The sequence below is a fragment of the Drosophila gunungcola genome, chromosome 3R (assembly GCF_025200985.1).
Source record: "Drosophila gunungcola strain Sukarami chromosome 3R, Dgunungcola_SK_2, whole genome shotgun sequence".
In the NCBI taxonomy this organism is placed as follows: domain Eukaryota; kingdom Metazoa; phylum Arthropoda; class Insecta; order Diptera; family Drosophilidae; genus Drosophila; species Drosophila gunungcola.
The window spans coordinates 3,906,415-3,927,726 of NC_069139.1; the positions used below are offsets into that span (position 1 = coordinate 3,906,415).

At 44.1% G+C, this 21,312-nt stretch overlaps 8 protein-coding genes across 11 annotated transcripts in view; 5 read left to right on the plus strand and 3 right to left on the minus strand.

The window, feature by feature from the left end:
• The window catches only part of LOC128256439 (tubulin beta chain), a 26,368-nt gene extending 23,250 nt beyond the window's left edge, over positions 1–3,118 (plus strand). For both annotated transcript variants that reach the window (XM_052986823.1, XM_052986815.1), the window contains exons 5-7: positions 285–549; positions 2,081–2,403; positions 2,876–3,118. In XM_052986823.1, coding sequence (XP_052842783.1) covers positions 285–549; positions 2,081–2,403; positions 2,876–2,971 — 684 coding nt within the window. In that variant the 3' untranslated portion in view covers positions 2,972–3,118. The remainder of the gene's footprint in view (positions 1–284; positions 550–2,080; positions 2,404–2,875) is intronic.
• On the minus strand, positions 3,088–6,656 carry LOC128256436 (116 kDa U5 small nuclear ribonucleoprotein component). The gene is made up of 7 exons (XM_052986800.1): positions 6,521–6,656; positions 6,272–6,393; positions 5,544–6,212; positions 5,394–5,485; positions 5,135–5,326; positions 3,574–5,076; positions 3,088–3,517 (listed from the first exon to the last, which is right to left on the minus strand). Exons 2-7 carry the CDS (start codon positions 6,383–6,385, stop codon positions 3,160–3,162), a joined length of 2,928 nt encoding a protein of 975 aa, XP_052842760.1. The 5' UTR covers positions 6,386–6,393; positions 6,521–6,656; the 3' UTR covers positions 3,088–3,159.
• Positions 6,447–8,264, plus strand: LOC128251823 (mucin-5AC). The gene is made up of 3 exons (XM_052979015.1): positions 6,447–6,454; positions 6,690–6,778; positions 6,856–8,264. Exons 1-3 carry the CDS (start codon positions 6,447–6,449, stop codon positions 8,232–8,234), a joined length of 1,476 nt encoding a protein of 491 aa, XP_052834975.1. The 3' UTR covers positions 8,235–8,264.
• A 108-nt stretch (positions 8,265–8,372) lies between these two features.
• On the plus strand, positions 8,373–9,417 carry LOC128265014 (uncharacterized). Of its 2 annotated transcripts, none has more exons than XM_053000783.1 (2): positions 8,373–8,532; positions 8,583–9,417. In XM_053000783.1, the coding sequence occupies exons 1-2, from the start codon at positions 8,435–8,437 to the stop codon at positions 9,415–9,417; spliced, it is 933 nt and encodes a 310-aa protein (XP_052856743.1). In that variant the 5' UTR covers positions 8,373–8,434. The 2 variants fall into 2 exon arrangements, with proteins under 2 accessions (XP_052856743.1, XP_052856744.1); XM_053000784.1 differs by having other exon boundaries at positions 8,429–8,532; positions 8,588–9,417.
• Positions 9,418–9,508: 91 nt separating this feature from the next.
• On the plus strand, positions 9,509–10,232 carry LOC128265020 (mitochondrial transcription rescue factor 1). Its single transcript, XM_053000785.1, has 3 exons — positions 9,509–9,801; positions 9,868–9,940; positions 9,993–10,232. Exons 1-3 carry the CDS (start codon positions 9,509–9,511, stop codon positions 10,194–10,196), a joined length of 570 nt encoding a protein of 189 aa, XP_052856745.1. The 3' UTR covers positions 10,197–10,232.
• Positions 10,233–10,556: 324 nt separating this feature from the next.
• On the minus strand, positions 10,557–13,738 carry LOC128265007 (neprilysin-1). Its single transcript, XM_053000774.1, has 2 exons — positions 12,467–13,738; positions 10,557–11,803 (listed from the first exon to the last, which is right to left on the minus strand). Exons 1-2 carry the CDS (start codon positions 13,613–13,615, stop codon positions 10,790–10,792), a joined length of 2,163 nt encoding a protein of 720 aa, XP_052856734.1. The 5' UTR covers positions 13,616–13,738; the 3' UTR covers positions 10,557–10,789.
• Positions 13,739–14,888: 1,150 nt separating this feature from the next.
• LOC128258072 (uncharacterized protein CG4951) lies at positions 14,889–17,492 on the plus strand. 2 transcript variants are annotated; one of them, XM_052989469.1, is made up of 7 exons: positions 14,889–15,005; positions 15,061–15,527; positions 16,171–16,380; positions 16,445–16,537; positions 16,603–16,770; positions 16,853–17,060; positions 17,119–17,492. In XM_052989469.1, exons 1-7 carry the CDS (start codon positions 14,955–14,957, stop codon positions 17,293–17,295), a joined length of 1,374 nt encoding a protein of 457 aa, XP_052845429.1. In that variant the 5' UTR covers positions 14,889–14,954; the 3' UTR covers positions 17,296–17,492. The 2 variants fall into 2 exon arrangements, with proteins under 2 accessions (XP_052845429.1, XP_052845438.1); XM_052989478.1 differs by having other exon boundaries at positions 16,448–16,537.
• On the minus strand, positions 17,381–21,082 carry LOC128258065 (endoplasmin). Its single transcript, XM_052989455.1, has 5 exons — positions 20,891–21,082; positions 20,720–20,809; positions 20,514–20,596; positions 19,177–20,429; positions 17,381–18,591 (listed from the first exon to the last, which is right to left on the minus strand). The coding sequence occupies exons 1-5, from the start codon at positions 20,928–20,930 to the stop codon at positions 17,694–17,696; spliced, it is 2,364 nt and encodes a 787-aa protein (XP_052845415.1). The 5' UTR covers positions 20,931–21,082; the 3' UTR covers positions 17,381–17,693.
• Positions 21,083–21,312: the final 230 nt, after the last annotated feature.

The following is a 21,312-nucleotide window of genomic DNA, read 5'->3' on the forward strand; positions in this document are numbered from 1 at the left end:
ATACTTATGATTTATATTAGCAAATTTGTATTGACCTTTCATTTAAAAATTAAAACTTTCCTATTCATTTTTCTTCTTAACCAAGAAACATTATTAAAACCTTAAAAAACCACTTTAGCTGCAAAACTATTTGTTTGAAATTTATCAATTTATCAATCATTTTACGTATACAACAAATTTCTCTTAGCTGGAAAAGTGCTTTAAAATAAAAGGCGAATTTTTATTTAACTAATTCCAATGAACATTGACCTTTATTATTATATTTTTTGCCCTCTCCCAACCAGGTCACAATGTCCGGAGTGACCACCTGTCTGCGCTTCCCCGGCCAACTGAACGCCGATGTGCGCAAGCTGGCGGTGAATATGGTGCCCTTCCCGCGTCTGCACTTCTTCATGCCCGGATTTGCTCCTCTGACGGCCAAGGGATCCCAGCAATATCGCGCCCTCACGGTGGCCGAGCTGACCCAGCAGATGTTCGATGCCAAGAACATGATGACCGCCTGCGATCCCAGGCACGGACGCTACCTCACGGTGGCCTGCATCTTCCGGGGTGAGAAACCGTGAACCCGAATACCCAAAAATCCAAAAACCCACGGGGGTGGCAAAAAAGAAAAATAGTTTTTTAACAACAAGCCCTAAACACTTCCACGCGTAGCCAAAAAGCACAGGGAATCCATTCATCTATCCGCTCATTTATTCAGGAGCCCCCGCAACGGCTTATCCGGCCCAACTTTGTCACTTTGTCATGGGCAGCCGGTGGCACACCTGTCCGCCGTTTTCCGGACCCGCAGGCACGTAGTCAGTGCACCAGGGGCGGATCAGTGGGAGTTAGGGTTAGGTAAAACTCAATGGGATCAAACAAACATCAACATACCCAAAACAAAAAAAAAAAAATTTAGGCAAACTATTGTTTAAATGGTTTTAAAATATATTAAAAAATTGTTTATGAACCATGACCCATATACTTTTTTTTGTGAATTTTTTTTGTGTGTTTATCGCTAAAAAATATTAAACTTTTTTGAGTAGGATTTAAATATAGTGGTGATAAGATTAAATTATGAAATGTACAAAGCCTTTAGACTCTTATAGATAGGGAAACTATTTTGAATTTTAAAAGATTTCTGTGGCTCCATAGATTTAAAATTCTTTTGAAACTATATAAATTTGGCAATTACAATTTTTTTTAAATTTTAGGCGGAATATATTCCGTTTTTGTGTCTCTTTTAGAAAAAATTAAGCCTTTACGCATAGAAACACCCTCATTTTGACATCCCCCGATCCGCCCCTGGCTAACACCTTGGACTCCTGGGCCTTTGGCTTTGGCGACGATTTTATTAGCCAAACCCGAGCAGCGTTGGGCCTACTTATGGGCGCCACTAAAAATGATTAATGCCCGCTGGCTGGCGGCTAAAAAGGCTGCAATCCGTCAACGCGCACGTAGCGCAAATTTGTTAGGCCCCGCCCCCCTTGGAAAAAAAAGGTTCTTGGGCATTTTTTCGCGCTAATTTTTAAATTAATAAACTGCGATGCGGCGCCCAAATGTATGCCGCATAATATTTCATTTGCTATTCCTTGTGTGCGCCGCCTTTGCCCTTGCTTTTGACTGATGACTCGCAAAACGAGCGCGTAATTAGAAATTTACTTTCAAGATCCATTGGGGAATTGCGACGACCGCCGTCTGACACGGCCCCTCGGCTTAACTAATCATGCCGAACGTGACTTGGGCAAGACCTCGCTCCACCTCCACGCACCTCCATCTCAGGATTCGTTTTCGTCTCCGACTGACTGCCAGAAATACTTGCAAAATAATTAATCACAAAAATGTGACGAAAAAAATTCCAGGGAGTAGGAATTTAAACAACTTTTTTAGTTGCCTCCTGGGACTGTTTGTGTCCCATCTGGAGGGTATCCCAAGCCAGGTGAGGTGCTCCAGGAGCCAGGACTTGGAAGCCGTTTAGTATTTCATATTCAGGGATTTGGGGATTCCGCTTGCGCATCAAAAGGAAACTTGTCTTTTGATGTAAATACGCGCCACAGGAAAAGGGCACTTTTTTTAACGGCTTTCACTCAATAATTAACAGGTCCAATGTCCATGAAGGAGGTGGATACCCAAATGCTCAACGTGCAGAGCAAGAACAGCAGCTACTTCGTGGAGTGGATACCCAACAACGTCAAGGTGGCCGTCTGCGACATCCCCCCCAGAGGCCTCAAGATGTCCTCCACATTCATTGGCAACACGACGGCCATCCAGGAGATCTTCAAGCGCATCTCCGAGCAGTTCACCGCCATGTTCCGGCGCAAGGCCTTCCTCCACTGGTACACCGGCGAGGGCATGGACGAGATGGAGTTCACCGAGGCGGAGAGCAACATGAACGATCTGATATCCGAGTACCAGCAGTATCAGGTAACTACACTGACAAAAACGTGGAATAGTAAATTGCTGGATTTAACATTAAAACATTTCAATTAATGTGGAAAATATTAGATTTTAAAAAAATCCTGCATTATATTTAAGTTTAATATGTAATCCTTTTCCAAAATAGTCAAACAAAATATTAGACAAACTTGAAACTGCAATGGATGAAAATCATTGCATATCATTGGAATATTTTTAAGCTCTGATTTTACACAATTATTTCGATTTTTAAGTCCCTTAAAAAATATATATTTTCAATAGAAGCAATTTAAACAGTCCTCTGTAATTATTTACGATAAGAAAACTAAGTTGTGGTTTTTTTTAGTTAAAAATCTTAAGCCAAGTCTTAAAAACGATGATTTATGCTTTTTAAAGTATTATTTGAACAGGGCAAAAGGATGGATTTTTTTTAATAGTTATTAATTATCTTATACTCATTCGATTTCTTTAATTTTTTTAGGAGGCTACAGCCGACGACGACGTGGAGTTTGACGACGAGCATGCCGAGCATGATGGCTACGAGTCGGAGGTCCTGCAGAACGGCAACGCCGAGTAAGGACCTAGAGACTAAAAAAACTGTAGCTGTTTCTGTATACTATTTTGTAAATTATTTGGCCCTTACAAGGCTTCAAATAAATATTTAGTAAATATAGTAGAAAAAAAAAGACTTCCTTTAAAGTTCGAAATTGAAATTCCAAAAGTATGTCTAAGAGTTTTATTGGGTTTACTGAAGAATTCTGAAGCCTAAAGGGGATAGTTGACCAGCACATCCTGGCGTGCCAATTCCAGCAACATGGGATCGTCGAAGAACTTGTTGATGGACACATCCTCGGAAAGTCCTTTTCGGCGGCGCGTCTTGATCATAAACTCACGCGCCAAATGCGAAGCCTGCTGCGGCTCCAGCGGCCGTATAATGATGCTCTTGTCCAGGGGATCGCCAGGCACGATTTGCCAGTGATGGAAGACCGACAAACAGAAGGCTTGACCCTGAGTGTGCGTGCGCAGATCTGTCTCGAATCCAAAGGAATCAATGGCGGGTATGAAGGCTTTGATCGTGTAGATGGGGGAACCGGAAACGGGGGCATCTTGCGTTACATGTCCTCTGTAAATGAGATTTTATAACTGATTTCCTACAAAAAAGAGGCACGCAAAACTCACCTGCGCCTGGCCAGCACAGTATAAACTGCAGACACGCAATCGGCAGGCGCCTGGACCTCCACAAACAGATAGGGTTCCATCAAACGCGGCGTGGCCATCAGAAATGCTGAGTAGGCCACTCTTCGGGCTGTGGGAATAATCTGGCCGCCACCGCGATGCAACGCCTCATTGGCAATAACTCCATCGAGTATCTTGAACTTGACATTCCGAATGGGCTCCTCGCACAGTGGACCTTCCCGCGTGCCCCACTGGAAGCCCTGCACAATCGAATCCTTCACGGCCGTCAACAGGTTCTTGTCCACTTCCGAGGGCAGGGTGTCGTCCACCAGGATGTTCGGACCCGTTGAGTCGGGACCAAATGCCCAAATGGAACGCGCCGCTAGCAAATCCCAATCGTAGTTGACCTGGAAGAACTCTCCGATGCGCTTTTTGTTCCAGTTTATGCAAACAGTTCCGTTTTCAATGTCCTCGGCCAAGCCCTTCTCCAGTGGCTCCGATATCATGGTTATTTTGTTCTTCTTGTTCGGAGTTTCGGCAAAACATTTCAGAGAACTTGTTTCCACAACTGTTTCGCAGAATGCGACCACAGGATCCGCCACTTTAATGTCTATCTCCGAGTACATCTTACGCAGGTCGTGCATCACACAGTCCAAGTACAGCTCGCCAGTGCCCAAGATGACATGCTCACCCGATTCCTCTACGCGCGTGGAGAGCAGTGGATACGATTTGTTCACCTTGCGCAGACCGTCCAGCATTTTGGGCAGCTCGGAGGGATTCACAGGCTCCACGGCAATCTTAATAATGCTCTGGGTGTTGAACTTGAGCGGCCGAAATATGTAAAGGTCCTCTGGGACATTAATATCCACAATGGTGGAGGTCTTGACAATGCACTGATCGATGCCTTCGATGAGCACCCAATTTCCTGCGGGAACTCGATTTAGCTCCACTTTGTAGCGAGACTCGAAAACCCAGAGGCGACCAACTTGCAGTATGCGAGAGTCCTCCTCATCCTGCAACGTGTAGTTCTCGCCAAGGACCCGCACTTCCTGACCAGCATGCAAAGTACCAGATACAATCCTCGCTAGCACTTGGAAGAAGGTGCAGTCATCGTTCGGATACATCTTGGAGCTGTGTACCATTAGGGTGCCATACTGATTGCACGATATCATATCCCGATAGATGTCACCCTCTTTCGGTCCAGTGTAAATATGATCCACTTTTCGTTTTGCATTTTCCAAGGGTGATTTGATGTGCTCCACGCACATGTCCACAAAACCGCTGCAATCGCCCATGAAACGATTGCACACAAGGCGCAGCAAGGGTCGTATATTGGACTTCATCTCCTCCTTGGAAACGCGAACGTTCAGCTCGGCCAGGGTGTCCGACAAAGTGGTGTCCACATCGCCTACCACCTGGGCAATCAGCTTGTACATGGGCTCCAGGATAAACTCCACAAAGCTGCGCTGTGCCGAGTTATGCGGCTGCTTCTTGGAGAACTTACGCCTTTTTATAAATGGTTAATTATAAAGTGATGGTAATGAAATCTTCTGAAGACACTTACGTTTTGCTATTGAAGTACATGTCGCCCCAGAGACGCTTGGCAAAGTCTAGGTAAGCCACTCCTTCATATGTGTCCGCATAGAGCTTGGCAAAGGATTTCAGGGTGAAACAGAAGCCGTACAAAGAACTGGCAAAGCATACGTTGCCCAGAATCGGCGAAACTAACAGATTATCATCTGCAGCGCCATAGGTGCTGAAAGTTTAGCGTAAATTAGCATTTTATCTTTAAGGAAAAATGTGTAAAACTTGTTTTTACTCACCTCAGCAGCCCATTGACCTCCTCCACAATGTGTTTCAGCTTGAAGTAGGCATCCTGGGGCGGCAGCTTCAGCTCCAGAATGAGCCGGTCAATCTACGAGGTAAAGAGAAACATGAGCAAGTTTTAAACAGTCTTTAAAATGGCCACCAACCTTGTTGATGCACACGGTGATGGCCTGGCGCTCTTGCACCGCGTGTTTGAGCAGCCGCTCCGTGTTCAACATGACGCCCTCGGCGGCATCGATGAACAGAACCACACCGTCGCACATTCGCATGGCAGCGGTGGCCTCGTCCGAAAAGTTGACATGCCCCGGGGTGTCGAAGATGTTGAGCAGATAACTCTTTTGCTTGACATCCTGCAGGACCAAAGTCACCGGCGTGGCCTTGATGCTGCAGCCGCGCTCCTGTTCCGTGAACAGAGTGTCCGTGTAGCGCAGCTGGCGCTCCTCCATGTTCTCGAACTGAGGATGCGTCTGCCGGATGAGGCAGTCGACGAAGGTGGTCTTGCCGTGGTGCAGGTGGCCAACCAAGGCCACGTTGCGGATCAGCGGCGGTGTGTCCATCAGATCGGCCATGAACTCCATGTCGTAGGTGGTCTCCTGCATGTCCTGTTCCTTGATCTGGAACTTGAGCTTCTTCACCGGCTCGATGAGCGGCTTGTCCAGCGGCTGGGCGTCCTCCTCCTGGACAATGGTCTCCACATCCGGGCCGTAAACCTCAACGGCTGAGGGATAATAGCGTTTGTCTTCGTGCAGCACCACGGCGGTCACCTCCTTGTCCTCATCCTCCTGCGGCTCCACTTCGTCCTCATCCATGGGGTCCTTCAGTTTTAAGTTAAGTGGTTATTTATTCTTTTAAGTACTTTTTTCTCTACAAATACCTCAGGATCATCCTGCACATCGGGTTGGCCATAAATACTTTGGTCATCATCTTCATCGCTGTCTAAATCGGGGCCAATATAGTTGCCGAACTCATCGTACAAATCGGAATCCATTATAATATCTAAGAAATATACATTTTTAATTATTTCATTCAAGATTTGGCTGCCGCGTCGCATGAAGTTGTAAACTTTTGCGGTGGCTCAATATAACTATTTTTGGCGCCTTTTTTTATATTACCAACTACTCACCAAAGGTTGTAACACCTTCTGATTATTATAATCTTGTTAAAGGCGATTAAAAACAGCGAATAAATGAAGATTTTACAATTTTTACACAAAAACGCGGATTGCAAACACGCTGTTCTTCTTCTTGCCGCAAAAAAGTAAACAGCTGATCCAATGCCGGCATTGCTTACAGCATTGCCAACATAAAAAGAAGGGGCTGCTGTAGCCCTGGCGGCAAAATTCAAAAATCCCAAGTCACAATTAACGTTTTCCAGGAGGCAGGTAGTTGCAAAGCCAACAAATCCAGGTAGACAGTTTGGGTTTATATAACATTGCTATTGCCGAGTGTAATTAGTAAGGTTTGTCAACTGCAGGCATGAGCATCATTATGAAGAAATTGTGTTTGCTTCTTTTAATGGCGCAACTCGTGTCCTCAAATAGAAAACTAAACGAAATTCTCGATCGCGACGAATGGATAAACATAGCCAAGGAATACATTAAGAATCACAATCAATATAAAGTGAAAACCTACGAACCGTATAAGCCGCGAGTTGTAAATTTAACCAACACATTTGGTGGTGATTTTTGGGAGACAACCACAGCAACAACAATCGCGGAATCAACGACTTCAACGGAGACAGCTACTTATTCCACTGAGGATATGTCTACCATAACAAGCATTGAGAGTACGACATCTCAACCTGTTTTTTCTACAACAGAATCAGGTTTTGTTACTTCAGAACCGCCTGAAACAACCACAATTATTTTGGATTCCACAACAACAGCATCGCTGGAAATGAGCAGTACTGAAAGCACGGATTCTAAAACAACCTATGAATATTCTACAACGACAACAAAGCACGAGTTTACCAGTACAGAATCATTAGAAATTACTACGGAAACAAATCCTAGTAGTTGGGAAATCTGGACATCAACAACAAGTCCAGAGTTTTTCCGTACTGAATCCTTGGAGTCTACTACAGAAACGATTTTAAGTAGTACAGAATTTGCTGACTCAACGATTATTATTGGAGATTTTTCTACATCAAGTCCGGAGTTTTTCAGCACCGAATCATTAGAAAAAGGTCCAAGCACAGAATTTCCAGAATCAATGACTATTGTTGGAGATTTCTCTACAACATCCAGTCAGGAGTTTTTTAGTACGGAATCCTTAGAATCTACTACAGAATCAATTTTAAATAGCACAGAACTTCCAAAACCAACGGCTATTATTGAGAATTTATCTACAACATCAAGTCCGGAGTTTTTTGGTACCGAATCATTAGATAAAAGTGCCAGCACTACAGTTTTGCCGGAATCAACTACCCAATTTTTAGAAACCAATTCAGAAATATATGCTGTCAGTACAGAATCTTCAGAAACAACCACTACAATATCTACAGATTATCAAAGTACAACTGAAACATCAGAAACCTCCACAGAAGGACTTTTATTAACCACTGAAAACCCGGAAACCTCCACGTCACTACTGGATATAATTGCCACTACTCCGGGCTTTGAAACTTCAACATCGTATTTAGATACAGTGATTGGTAGTACTGAGGTGGAAACTTCTACTACATCAACAGGATTTCATTGGACAACAACTGAGATAAGTAAACCTCAAGAAGAAACCACAACCAAAAGAAGATTGAATGCCGTTGAGGAATCCTTAAGGCAAAGACCGAGAAAATTAAAGTATTCTTCAGATACAGAACCTGAATTTTACTGGTACTAATTTTTGATAAAAATAAAGACATTTTTTAAATTTAACTGCAAGCGGTCGTTTTATTTAATGCTGGGATACTTTTAGTATTTTTAAATGTAGCTGGCATATAAATGGTATATTTCAAGGCATGAAAGGCAGTCACACTGACCAAAAGCAAAACACATTTTAGTTGATTATTGTTAGTTTTAAGTAAATTAAAAAAAGAAAATATGAGTTTGGCCAGCATAAAACAGAAAGAAGTCAAGGGCAAGAAGAAGATACTACCCAAATTGCGAACAGTTCTAGCCAATCCTTATAAGCAACACAGGTAAAGTTAAAAAAAACTCAATCAACAGGTTGTAATTTTGTCAGTTCTAGCCCAGTTTTACCGGATGAGGATGTATTGATGTTTCGACATATCCTAAAAAAGAGTATGCAATGCAGCGGGGCAGAACCGAAATCCTTTGCCACTCGATTCGGCATACATCTCGGCCTGGAAAGTTCCCTGAGAGCCATTAATTCGCAGCGTTTCTCCTGTTTGCTGGTTTCCTTGAGCCTGCGACCAGCTCATCTCATCCGTTTGATAGCAACCAGTGCATCCGTCAAGGTGGCCACTGCTCCCATTTATGCACAGCCCAAACTGGAGGAGCTCACCATGGAAATCTTCGGAGTGCGAGCCGTTTGCCTGGCTTTACCTTTGGATTTAAGAACTATAAGTGCTGAGCTGGAACAATGGGTTATTGCCAGAAATCGAACGCCTCCGCCTGTTAAAAATGTAGCAACTAAAATCCACAAGAAGCCCAAGAAAAAACCAATAGAAATCAAACCAATTGAAGAGGAAAAGAAGCTGCCGCTTCGCACTGCTGAAAAAATGGATTTTGACGATGATTTCATATCCTGTTCCTCAAAAAAACCCTCTATAAAGCTGGACCGCCTAGATGTCCAAGTGGAGTCCCAAAAACTAGGCAATGCACTCCGAAACTTAGCCATGAAAGGAAAAAGTAAGGAGTTGAATACTGAAGTTAATCAAAAACCTGTGGAAAAGGAGGAACTCTGCAGCTTAGACCTCATAGAAGTGGAGCCAGTCGAGGACGACTTTCTGCCCAGGGATCTGCAAACCTATCGCCCCCTTACTGTCCACCAAATACGTCCCAATCCCGACAAGAAACCCAAAAAGAAGCGAAACAAAAAGACAACTTCTAGTAAATCCTAAAGATAGTTGGCAACGCGGCCGCATCAGCTGTTATTTTTAAGGTTATGTTTCTCAGTTTGTTATCGTAATTTTTAAGGCGCCCGCACACAAAATGCTCCGCAGTTTTCGTCAAATAATGAGGATAGGAAGAGGTTTTAAGTCGCCGATTCCTGCCAACAGTCTACTGAGATTACCAGCCCCTTGTAGACTTCAGTCTGCTTTGCACACCAGTTGCAGCACATGGAAATATGACAAGAAATCCTCACGAGCGTCTGATGATTTGGACAGCGACGACGAGGATGATGAGGATTTCAAGGACGAAAGGGACTCCAAGGTGGTCAAGACCAAGGTGAACTCGCTGCGTGCCGATCTCCTGCTGAAAGCTGGTCTGGGCATGGCCAGGAAGTAAGTACTCTCCCCAGAAAACCTTGAAGTGCTCCTTATAACCATGATGAATCTCCTCCTCCCCAGCAAAGTTGAACTAAATTTCTATGAGAGCAAGATACGAGTCAATGGGAAAAAGCTGCCCAAGAAGAGTGCACAGGTAAGGAGTACCTATTTGCTTAAAAATCCCATTAAAAAGTGTCCCATTCCAGCTCGAAATCGGCGATGACATCGATGTGATCCGGGGCTTCAGCCAATCGAATCCATCCCACCTGGTCGTGGCCCGCGTCTCAATCCTCTCAGCCAGCGAACGCGAGGAAGGACTCAGCGTCCATCTGCGGCGGTATAAGTCACTGCTGGTTGAGAACTACCGTGGGCCCAACGCCTTCAAATCATCCGAACACGTTGATCACTAAACCAAGTTAGGAATAAATAGATGATGCTGCTTATTACGTTTTTCTATTAATCCAAGGGTGCTCTAATGGTTTCACTAGGAAGAATAAGTAGCCTCCTATTCGTGTAAGTTTAATGAATCAAATTTTAATAAGACTAGAAATCAATTAAATTCAAAGGCAACAGCATTTTTATAAAAAAAACTTTTGATTTTGTTTCAGCCATTATTTCGTTCTAGTGAGATTTGAGACCTCATAAAGTCTAATCTTAAAACAAAAAGATAATAAATTAAAGGATTCATTTAATTTAAACTTTTGCTTACGCTTACTGATAAATAGCAAACATTAAAATTATATAAAATACAATTAAAATCTGCTTGTTAACTTACAAATTCAACATTATAATATTATTTTTTATATATTTTTCACAACCAATCAAAATTGATAAATTTGTTTTGAGGGCAAAAGCTGAGTAGCTTTATTTTCATACTAACAAAAAATTAACAACTAAAGCACATTTTCTGGTTTTTATTCTTTATTCGTTTTTTTTTTTATTATTCCATTTTAAGAAGTAATTTCCTAGCCTTTTCTTAATATCAAGATGATAACGACTAAGATTACCACACGCGACAGGTTTCGGCCTTTGGATGCATGGCACTTCCCAGAGGGCAATTGTAGACCTCAGCGAAGTCCTCGTTGTTGGAGACGGCCCCCAGGACCCGGTACTTGTCGATGGTGTGCTCCTGGGTCAGCTCCTCCCAGTAGTGCTCCTCCTCGTAGGCGGCGCACCATAGCTGGGCAAATCCGAGGAAGAAGAGCTGTTCCGGCGATACGTCGAGGCCGGGCATCTGCTCGTTTCGTTGGGGCGCCAATGTCTCGTTATTTTCGCCAGCACTCCTTTGGAGCTGCTTCATGTGGCTGCGATAGGCGGCGAGGGACTCCCTCAGTCCACCGGCGTCTGCGATATTCTCATCCTTGGTCCCGTTGCCATTGATCTTGTGATTGATCTCCGGTATCAAGTAGTTGCTGAAGTGATCCACATAGCACTGGGCTCGTTCGTGGAACACTGTCCCCGATTTCCTGGACCACCAATTGCGGAGTTCCCCTTCGCTGTCGAAAGTGGAGCCCACCGTATCGAACCCATGGGTCAGTTCGTGGCCAACCAGATAGCCCAGGGTTCCAAACTTCAGGGAGTCGGGCCAGGAGCGATGATATGCGGGCGGATTCAGGATGCCAGCCATCACGTACATCGAGTTATCCAGGTTGTAGTAGAAGGCATTCACCTGCATGCCCACTATCAAGTCCAGTGGCTTTGAGTCGTTGGCAATTTGCTCGAAATGCAGGCCATTGTAGCGTCGCAAGCTGGTGCCCAACTGCCGCAAATTGATCATGCTCTGGGCAAAGTTGTCCTCGACCACGGATAGATTCGCTATCTGGCGGATCAGGGTGTCGGCCAGCTCCGCATCCTTGTAGCTACCGATTTGCGGCGTGATGCTGGCCTCCTTGAGCAGCGCCTCTCGTCGCGTCTCCGTGTCCAGCCACTCCACACTCTCCAGCGTTTGACGCAGCGCCTTGCGCAACTCCTTCACCATGTCGGAGATCTCGGCATGGGTTTCCTCGCTGAAGTACTCCTGCGAACGAACGGGAAGTGGATAAGGCAAGTCGAAAAATAACATATTGGGTCAGACCGTTTTGAAGGATTTCCAATTAACTTTGATTAAATTCCAAAAAGCATCCTAACATCGTCTAAAACTATCTATCTAGCACATTAAAAAAGAAAACAAAGGCTTAAGTCGATAATAATGTGAATCTTAATTTCTTTGTTAGATTTAATAAATGTTCTATTTGAATGCGTGGATAGTCCATGAAAACATAATCATAATGCTTATTTACTAATATTCAAAGTGATATTGTTCAAGAAAAATTGAACTGCTAATAACTTAAAAAATGTATTGTAGAAAATTATTCTAAAACAATTTAAAAAAATTACAATTAATATTTCTTATTAGTTTTAGAAAAAATGGCTTTAATATCTAAACTATTTTAAAATATAAACTATTTTATATAACAAACTATCTTCAAAATAATTTATGGGCCAAATTAGGTTTTAGTATTAGGTTTACGAAAATATGAAAGAGTTTTCCAAAGTTCCTTTAAAACTATTTTCGAATGTTATTTCCATTAGCTTAAGAACTCCTATTATTTTGATTTGGCTCCATTTTTTCTCATTAAAAGCCAAAGGGCAATTTGCACAAACAAGAATTTTTGGAAAATAATTTTTGTTTTCAACGCACCGCCATGTAGAGCTTGTTGAAGAGATGGGCCATAGTGAAGTGGACGGTGGTCAGGCAGTGCTCCTTGTGGTACTTTTCCTCCTTCAGCTTGGCATCCATGCGGTAGAGGAGCAGCATGGCCAGATAGTTGGCCACGGCCTCCTGATGTCTGGCACACACCTTGTCCAGCTCCGTGTAGTAATAGTCGCAGTAGCCCGAATCGGCAGAATGACTCGGATCGCCCCTCTGGAAGTCTAGGCCAGTCCAGACGATGTCGTAATAGCTGCTCCATTGGCTAAATGGCGGCACCTCTTGCATCGTGCTAAGAACAAGACACATGTCTTCATTACCCTCAAACTTATCGTTGATGGCGAGTGCCTCGCGCCAAAAGTCAAAGACGCCGGCTATCACGGCGGATACGTTATCCTCGGTGAGATTGAAGGCCTGCAGATAGCCGCGCATGCGCTTCTCATTCAGCTGGTAGGCCCGGCAACTGGAATTGGCAATGTTGTCCGTCTGGACGACATGGTCGAAGCCCAATTCCGGCAATTTGAAGTAGGGTATGAAGGGATACTGCGTCAGGAGATGCTCGTTGATCAGTCCTGCGACCCCGTAATTGGTGAGATGGGCGCTCATGTTGAACCAACTGAAGCTGGAGGCGTTCCAGGCCTCGCGATCGACGGCGGGGAATCCACCGAGTGACCTGATAAGCGATAGATAAGCCGGATCGGCAGCCGGCAGCGGATAGACCACGGCCGTGAGGCAGGCGTTATAGAAGCGTTGTGCAACCAGCAGTTCGCCGGACACGTTTAGTGCCTCCGCCAGTTGGGTCCTGGTCATCAGCTGCTCCGTCACATCCGCCAGCGTGTAGACAATGTCCAGCAGATTGCTCCGTTTGTGGACGGTCTGGCGCGGCTGGTTCACGTTCTTCCAGTTTCCGCACGCGTACTCATAGAAATCATCGCAGGGTGCCACACTTAAGTTCATATAGGACTTCATCTTCGCGCCATAGGATCGCAGATACTCGGTCGTTTCATCTGTGATCGCATTTTCCAACTGATCCTGGGTTTCGGATTCATCGCCAACACTCCGGGCCTCACTCTGTCCTAACAGAATTAGGCAAATCACGATGAACAAGGATAGTTGAGCACGTTTCGAGGTTGAAAACATGTTGCCCTGATTCCTAGGGCATGCACGTATATATATATATATATAAAGTCAAGTAGTTTGGCTAATCATTGATCGATCCGGATTATTTGAAAATAACACAATTAGCTCGACTGTTTTATTCGAAACGCGACTGAGAACTAAACAACTGCCGAATCCGAGACTCTCCCATCCGGACAGAATGTGCTTTATTCGCAACCATATTAACGAACAACACTGGACAACAGAGATTATGGACTAAGCATCATTATGACATCATAATGCGGATCTTAAACACATTTTCCACTTTTTTTGAATAAAATTATAGGTCAACTAAAAAATCGTATAACGATATAAATTGTTGGCCGAGAGAAGCTTTGATACAAGTTATCAAGTTATAACTTAATTTAAGTGAACTTGCAAAATACTTTGCTAAAGTTTTTTATTTAAATAAAATACACATTTCATATATTTTACTAGAAAGACAAATCATAGAAGTATAACTACATAATGTGGTTTAAATTTTTGTAACTGGTAAATTTTGTTTAGTAAGACACGAAAATATTTCTTAAGTTGGCCTTAAAAATTCACCTTTTGTTGTCTTGTGTAATCAGTTCTCTTGCCAAGTCTTGACCTAAGCCACACGCTGCTGTGATAAGGATTTGTAAGTTCCTAAAGATTCATTGATTAGAGCCTCATTCACTCAGATTAAAAAAAAACATTTTCTTTTATTTTTTTTAATTTGTTCGAAAGCGTCAATATTTATTTACATAGTTTACTACTAGGCTATTTGTTTATTTTTTAAGATTAGCTGCAATTATTTGTCTGTAGATAACATATTATCAACATTTCTCGGAATTCAAAAAGTAAGTGAAATTCATTTTAGCACCCTTCAAGACTGTATTATGTGTTGGAGATATTGCAATACAAACAAATCCTAAGTGTTACAATTTTTCATATTTTTAAGATCCTGTGCGCAAGGATAAATATAAATATTTATTATTTTTCTTAATTTTTCATTTTTATTTCTTGATCAAGGACCAAAAATATTTGTTGTTTGAGACTTTAATTTACTAAAGAAGACTTTGATTTTCATTTATTTGGTGGGCAAGAGTTATTAGAGATCTTTTTCTTTTTCAATTAAAAGTATTGTTATTAGTTTATTTCTATCAATTTTTTATAAACTTGGTCGGCAAATTTGAATTTAAAGCTTATTGGCGCCTAATTTTCGACAAAAAAAACAATCGTTTCACCATCAACCGATAGATCTATCGATAAGCCAAACTACACAGTGTGACCAGAGCTTGGATGCCACAGAAGTTAATTGTTGTTTGTGCTGCCAAATCGCGACGATTTTGTAAAAATGTCTTTTTCCGCCATTGGTGATTGCCAATTAATTTCGCAAATATATCAAGTATTGACCAACGAATATTGCAAGCAGCTGCAGGCTAAACATATTCCTATTTCAGTACAAGAAGCACCGCGTCGCCTGCAGCGTCAAAGTTCTGCCGACACCTGTGACCCATTTTGAGCGGGAATCGCAGAATGTTTTTCACTGGATGACCGCAGATCGCTGGGACAGGATTGAAAATGGCCTGTGGCGGCTGTTGGAGAACTTGAAAAACTGGCAGGATGCCCACAAGCTGCAGCGCGAGTTGCTGATCGATCATATCAATGTGCAGGTCCAGGCCACCGACAAACCGCATCCTGCCACGATGACCCTATTGGCGGCTGGCGAGGAGCTGACCCCCAAGGATCTTTGCCTGGACATCCAGCTGCAATACATCTCGCACGAGGACAAGACCATAGTGGGCGTCCACACTACCAAGCGCAAACATGCCACGGAGTCAGAAGCCAACGGCTCCGGCCGCAGTATCATTTCCAATAAGGCCAACAAGGCGACCACCTTGGGATCGGGATCCAAGCCAAAAGCTGGGTAGGAAACCCCTTGCTCTTGTAGTTGGGCATCTATGTGTCCTACATATTTAAAACCCCTTGGGGTCTTTTTAAGACCCGTAAAAACGTATTTTATATGATTTGAATTCATGTTATTATCAATTATTTGACATTCTATCATGTAATCATTAGTATTACTGCTTTTACAATAGTTAGTTCTATATATTTTGTGCATTTAACAAAGAATTATTAGCTGCATGTAAATCACTAATCACTATGTTTTACATCGTTTTAACACTCAATTTAGGTAAGTTTAAATTGTTTAGTTAGATACTTAGTTAGTCTAAATGCCTTATATCATCTTAGCCACTTAAAAGCTAATTTGAATCCTTAAAAGTTCCATGTTCATATGATTTGCTTTCCTTTGGGAACAAAAACTTTGATGTCTATACTAAAAGTAGTAGTAGTTTTAAGATGAGAGAACGTATGAAATTTACCCTTAAGACGACACTTTTGTTAAAATTTAAGTCCTTAAGATTTGTATGTGACTTAATATTTTTGTAGTGCTGCCTTATAGTATAAGTTATAATTGTATAATGTACAATTTGCCTTATCTCAGTTTCCTATTGCCTATTACCTAGGATTGCAATAGTTTTTAATCGTTTTAAACATTTTTCCATTAGTGTGCAAGATAAAGCCTCACAATCAAAGCCCAAGCACATAGATGCCGACGACGACAGTGATTTTTTGTCCTCGGGCACAAAACCGCCAGCCATCAAACGCGAGCGCAGATCCATTTCGCATGGTGGCGAGAAGGAGAAGTCTTCCAGTAGCGCCAGTAGCTCCTCTCAGCAGGAAAAACCCCTCAAGCGATCGAAGAGTCCACTTGAAAGGTGAGTAGAATACCAAATACATCCAGAGGAGTCATAGAATCAAGACGTATTGCTGTATTCGCAGAAGTTCCAGAGCCAGCTCTGTCGAGTCCAAGCCTGCACGCCGCTCCGGCCGATCACCAATGCGTCCAAGTCGATTTAACAATTTCGTAGTAGGGTACGACGCCTCAAAACTATGGCTTTGAGGACCAATTTTAACCATTTCTCTGGGTGTGTTTTCAGCGAGACGAAGGGCAACAAGGGCAAGGGATCCAAGGCCAAGCCCAAACGTCAGTCGCCACCACCAGCCAAGGCGCTGAAGGTGGAGCAGATGGACGTGGCCCGGTTCGATGCCCTGCAGCGGCTGGACAGCATGCTGGACATGCCCAAGCCGCGAAAAGTTGAGATTCTGTAAGTGTGATTCGAGTAGGTGGAAATAAAACATCGTTTACGAAATTGCCTTCAACCTCCTTCGATCTTTTGATTGTCTCAGACTCTTGGAAAATATGGGCGAAGCAGATGTCCTGAACACTTTCGACAAATACCGCATCGACTTCGACAAGCTGTTCAAGGATCGGGAGCTTAAGTCGCGCACTGTTAGTTATATGAACATTTCTCACATGGACATCATTGACATACTTAGCAAGAGCATTCACCAGAAGATGCTGCAAAAACTGGGGGAAATATACAGCGGTAGAAGCGTAAGTTCAGGGCTACTCCGGAATCGAATACCTATCTAAAAACTTCCTGATCGTTCAGAACCACACAGCACTGCTGGTAAACGGACTGCTGCCGCTGTGGATAGTGCGCCTCTTCATGGACAACTACAAACTTTCGCATTCGGAGGCAGTGCAGCAAATCCAAGACCAAATAAAGTACAGCTCATATTTGAAGGCCTTGAACGATGACCCATTGTGTTCCGACCTAGATGACTGAAGCAACCCTGTTAACAATATAGGATATAAGATTGTTACGCATTGCACACTTATACGATTGCGGCAAATTAACATCAACTTCCAACTTTAAACTCATTTGTCTTTCTTTATTTTGATTGGAATCTGTTCATTACATTGTATAAATACATATTTCCTTTGCTTTCGAAAAAAGAAAACGCTTTAGCGACCGAATGTTGAGAGTGTGTTGTGTTGTGCTGTAATGGAGGAGTGCTCTCTGCGCGACTGGCGGTGAAGGATTACGAAATTGCTTTACTTAGAATCTAGGGACATGCTAGGAGAGTAATGTTTATGAAACGCCCGCCGGGTGGTTGTTTAAAACTCAGTCTGACCTCCACACTCTTATGTACAATCTATGCATGTGGATGAATGTGATCCAGCTTACAGCTCGTCGTGCTGCTGATCCTCCTCCTCGTCGTCGCCGTTTGCACTCTCCTGGCTCTCGGTCTTCGACTCCTCGGCATCGTCCTCCTCATCCTCATCGAATTCCACCTGTTCGCTCTGGGAAACGCCCAGGGTCTGGCGCATCATCTGCTCAATGCTGTCGGCAAACTGGGACGTCTCCTGGAGCATGTAACCGGATCGCAGGGTGGCGGTGCGGAACATCATCAAGGCCATATCCTTGGCGGTGTCATCGGCCTCGTCGGCCTCCACGCGACGCAACAGCTCGCGGATCAGAGGATGCCTGGGGTTGATCTCGAGTGCCTTCTTCTGGTTGAGATAGTAGGTGCGCTGAGGATCGTCGGACTTCTGGTGGGCGTTTGACATGGCCAGACGCTCCATGTTGCCGGTCCAGCCGAAGACGCCGGCCACCAAGGCGCACGGCGAGTTGCTCAGACGCTCCGACACCTGAGCCTTGGAGATCTGATCCTTGAGGGCCACATCGTTCAGCCACTTGACCAGCGGCTCGAAGGTGCTCTTCAGCGACTCGAAGTTCTTCTTGCTCTTCTCCGACTCGTTCAGCTGGAATCCCTCCTTGGCCACGTTCTGGAACTTCTTGCCATCGAACTCGGGCAGGGCGGAGATGCAGTACTCATCGACGGCCTCCACCAGGTACAGCACCTCGTAGCCCTTGCTCAGCAGACGCTCCACGAAGGGCGACTTCTCGACCTCGGCGCGGTTGGCACCGGCAATGTAGTAGATGTGCTCCTGCTTCGCCTTCATGCGCTCCTTGTACTCGGCCAGCGAGGTGACGCCCTTGCCGTTGGAGGTCTGGAAGCGGAGCAGCTTGGCGAGACGCGAACGGTTGCTGGGATCCTCCATCACACCCAGTTTGATGCTGCAATTCGTAAAATAATATGATGATTAGAACATAAGAGTATATAAATAATCAGTTAAAAAAGGGGGAGAACAGAATTGTTTTTCATTTGTGATATATGCATTCGATGACTGATTAAAATTATATTTTTTAAGCCTTAGAAACTATATTAGTTATAAGAATATTATAATTGTATTTATAATGCCTTAAATAGCTTTCAGTGGAACACTCATTAAAATAAGTATATAAAAAATTTTAATACTCCAAAAAATTCTTATCAGTTTTCCACGTCACTATGGTCAATATTTAAATATTGCGTGGATTCTGCGAAAACTCTTATCTTATCTCTTCAAGTATTCTCTGTGTTAAATTTATTTTATTATTTTGTGTGAAAGATCCTATAAAATGTACTTTAATTTCGTCAGAAATATTTTAAATGAGTTCTTAGGAAAAGAGATTCTTATCAATTTTAAATATAAATGATAATTAACACACGTCACCATAATGGTCAGTAGAATAATTACGTGGATTTGTAAAGCCAGGGTTCTTAATTTTTGAAAACACTCCCCCCAATTTGTTTGGAAAACATAAGCAGTCAACACTTACTTGGTGGAGAACTCCTTCCAGAACTTCTCGTAGGCATCCTTGTCGATCTTCTTGAGCATGTCGAGCACCTTGCGGACCAGCTTCTTCTTGATAACCTTGATGAGTTTGTGCTGCTGCAGGGTCTCGCGGGAAACGTTGAGGGGCAGATCATCGGAGTCGACGACACCGCGGATGAAGCTCAGATAGTTGGGCATCATGTCGTTAAACTCGTCGGTGATGAAGACGCGGCGCACGTACAGCTTAATGTTGTCCGACTTGGTGCCGTAGCGGTTGAAGGACTCCGAGGGCTGAACCTTGGGTACGTAGAGCAAACTCTTGAAGGTAACCTCGCCCTCGGCGATGAAGTGCGTCTGGGACAGGGGCTCGCTGGAGTCCTTGGTCAGGCTCTTGTAGAAGTTGGTGTACTCCTCCTCGTTCACTTCGGCGGGCTTGCGGGTCCAGATGGGCTTGCTGTCGTTAATGAGGGTCCAGTCCCAGGTGGTCTTCGACACCTTCTTGGTCTTGGGCTTGTCATCGTCGGCTTCCTCCACCTTGGCGTCCTCATCCTCCACGTCATCCTCGGTCTTCTCGGGCTTGGCCTCCTCCTCCACGGGCACCTCCTCTTCGACAGTCTTGCTGGACCACATGCGGATGGGGAAGTTGATGAACTGCGAGTACTTGCGGATGAGCTCGCGAACGGTGTCCTCCTCCAGGAAGTCCTGGGCCTCCTCCTTCAGGTACAGCGAGACCACGGAGCCACGTTTCAGGGTGTCGCCACGGGGATCCTCGGTGATGCTGAAGCTATTGGCGTCCGACTCCCAGATGTACTGCTTGTCGTCGTTGTGCTTGGTGGTGACGACCACACGATCGGCCACCAGGAAAGCCGAGTAGAAGCCCACACCAAACTGACCAATCATGTCGTTCATATCCTGCCCCTCTGACTTGCTGGGGTCCTGCATCTTGGCCAGGAAATCGGCAGTGCCGGACTTAGCAATGGTGCCCAGGTTGTTGATCAGATCCTGGTGAGTCATGCCAATGCCAGAGTCCATGATGTGCAGCGCCTTGTTCTCCTTGTCGGCCTTGATGCGAATGTGCAGCTCCGGATTGCTCTCCAGCTCCTTGCTGTTCGACAGTGCCAACAGGCGGATCTTGTCAATGGCATCGGAGGCGTTGGAGATCAGCTCACGCAGGAAGATCTCCTTGTTGCGGTACAGCGAGTTGATGATCAGCTTCATCATGCGGTTGACCTCCGTTTGAAAGGTGAACTTCTCCGCCTGCCGAGACAAAAGGAAAAAGAGAAGGGAAATCCCAGTCATACGTGTACTTTGTGAATGGTCTGGATCATAAACTCAACCCACCTTTTCGCGAATTTCCTTTAATTGCGCCACATTCAAACCATCCAGTTGAATGGCCTCCTCTTCGCGTTTCAAAGTTTCGGCGTCTGTGGATTTCGATAAGTTAAATGAGTACAATAAGAGGGGGCGTTCTTATTGCAGGCGTTCGTAACGCTGACGTGTACCATCAACATTTGCTTAATTCGCCGGGGGGGCGTGTCTCTACCTACCAGTTCTTGAGCCCTCCTTGAAGGATCCCAGGTCCAAATCAATGGTTTCCGTTGTAGCCTCATCTTCACTGGCGGCGATTTGATTGACGCCTAATGAGAATGCGACATGAATTAATTAGGTTAAAACACCGGTATTTTGCGGGCATGGCGGCGTGGCAAATGCAAACGTACCTGCTAAAAGCAGCAGACCCAACAGCAGAAAGTATTTCATGATCAAAGATAACTTGATTTACTACGCAGGACGAGCTATCAGTTGCTCCGGCTGAAAGGCCACGTCACGAATAACAGATTTAATAAATTATTCCGCACTTGCGACGCCCGCTTCGGTTTTTTTTAAATGACGCCGACGTACGGCTGGAAAGCCTTTAAATCCCTGGTAGGGTGACCATTTTGCGGCGTTGGAATATGCCATGACCGCTGGAAAATATACTAAATCGACTAAAAATATACTGCAAAGTTAAGATATATACTGTTGTGGGCATGCAAATAGTAGCGACATTTAGAAAAATAAAATAGATTTCTGTTTGATTTGATTTATTTAGTATTTTTATTTTATATGCTGGATTTTAAACTTTAATTAGATATTTTATACG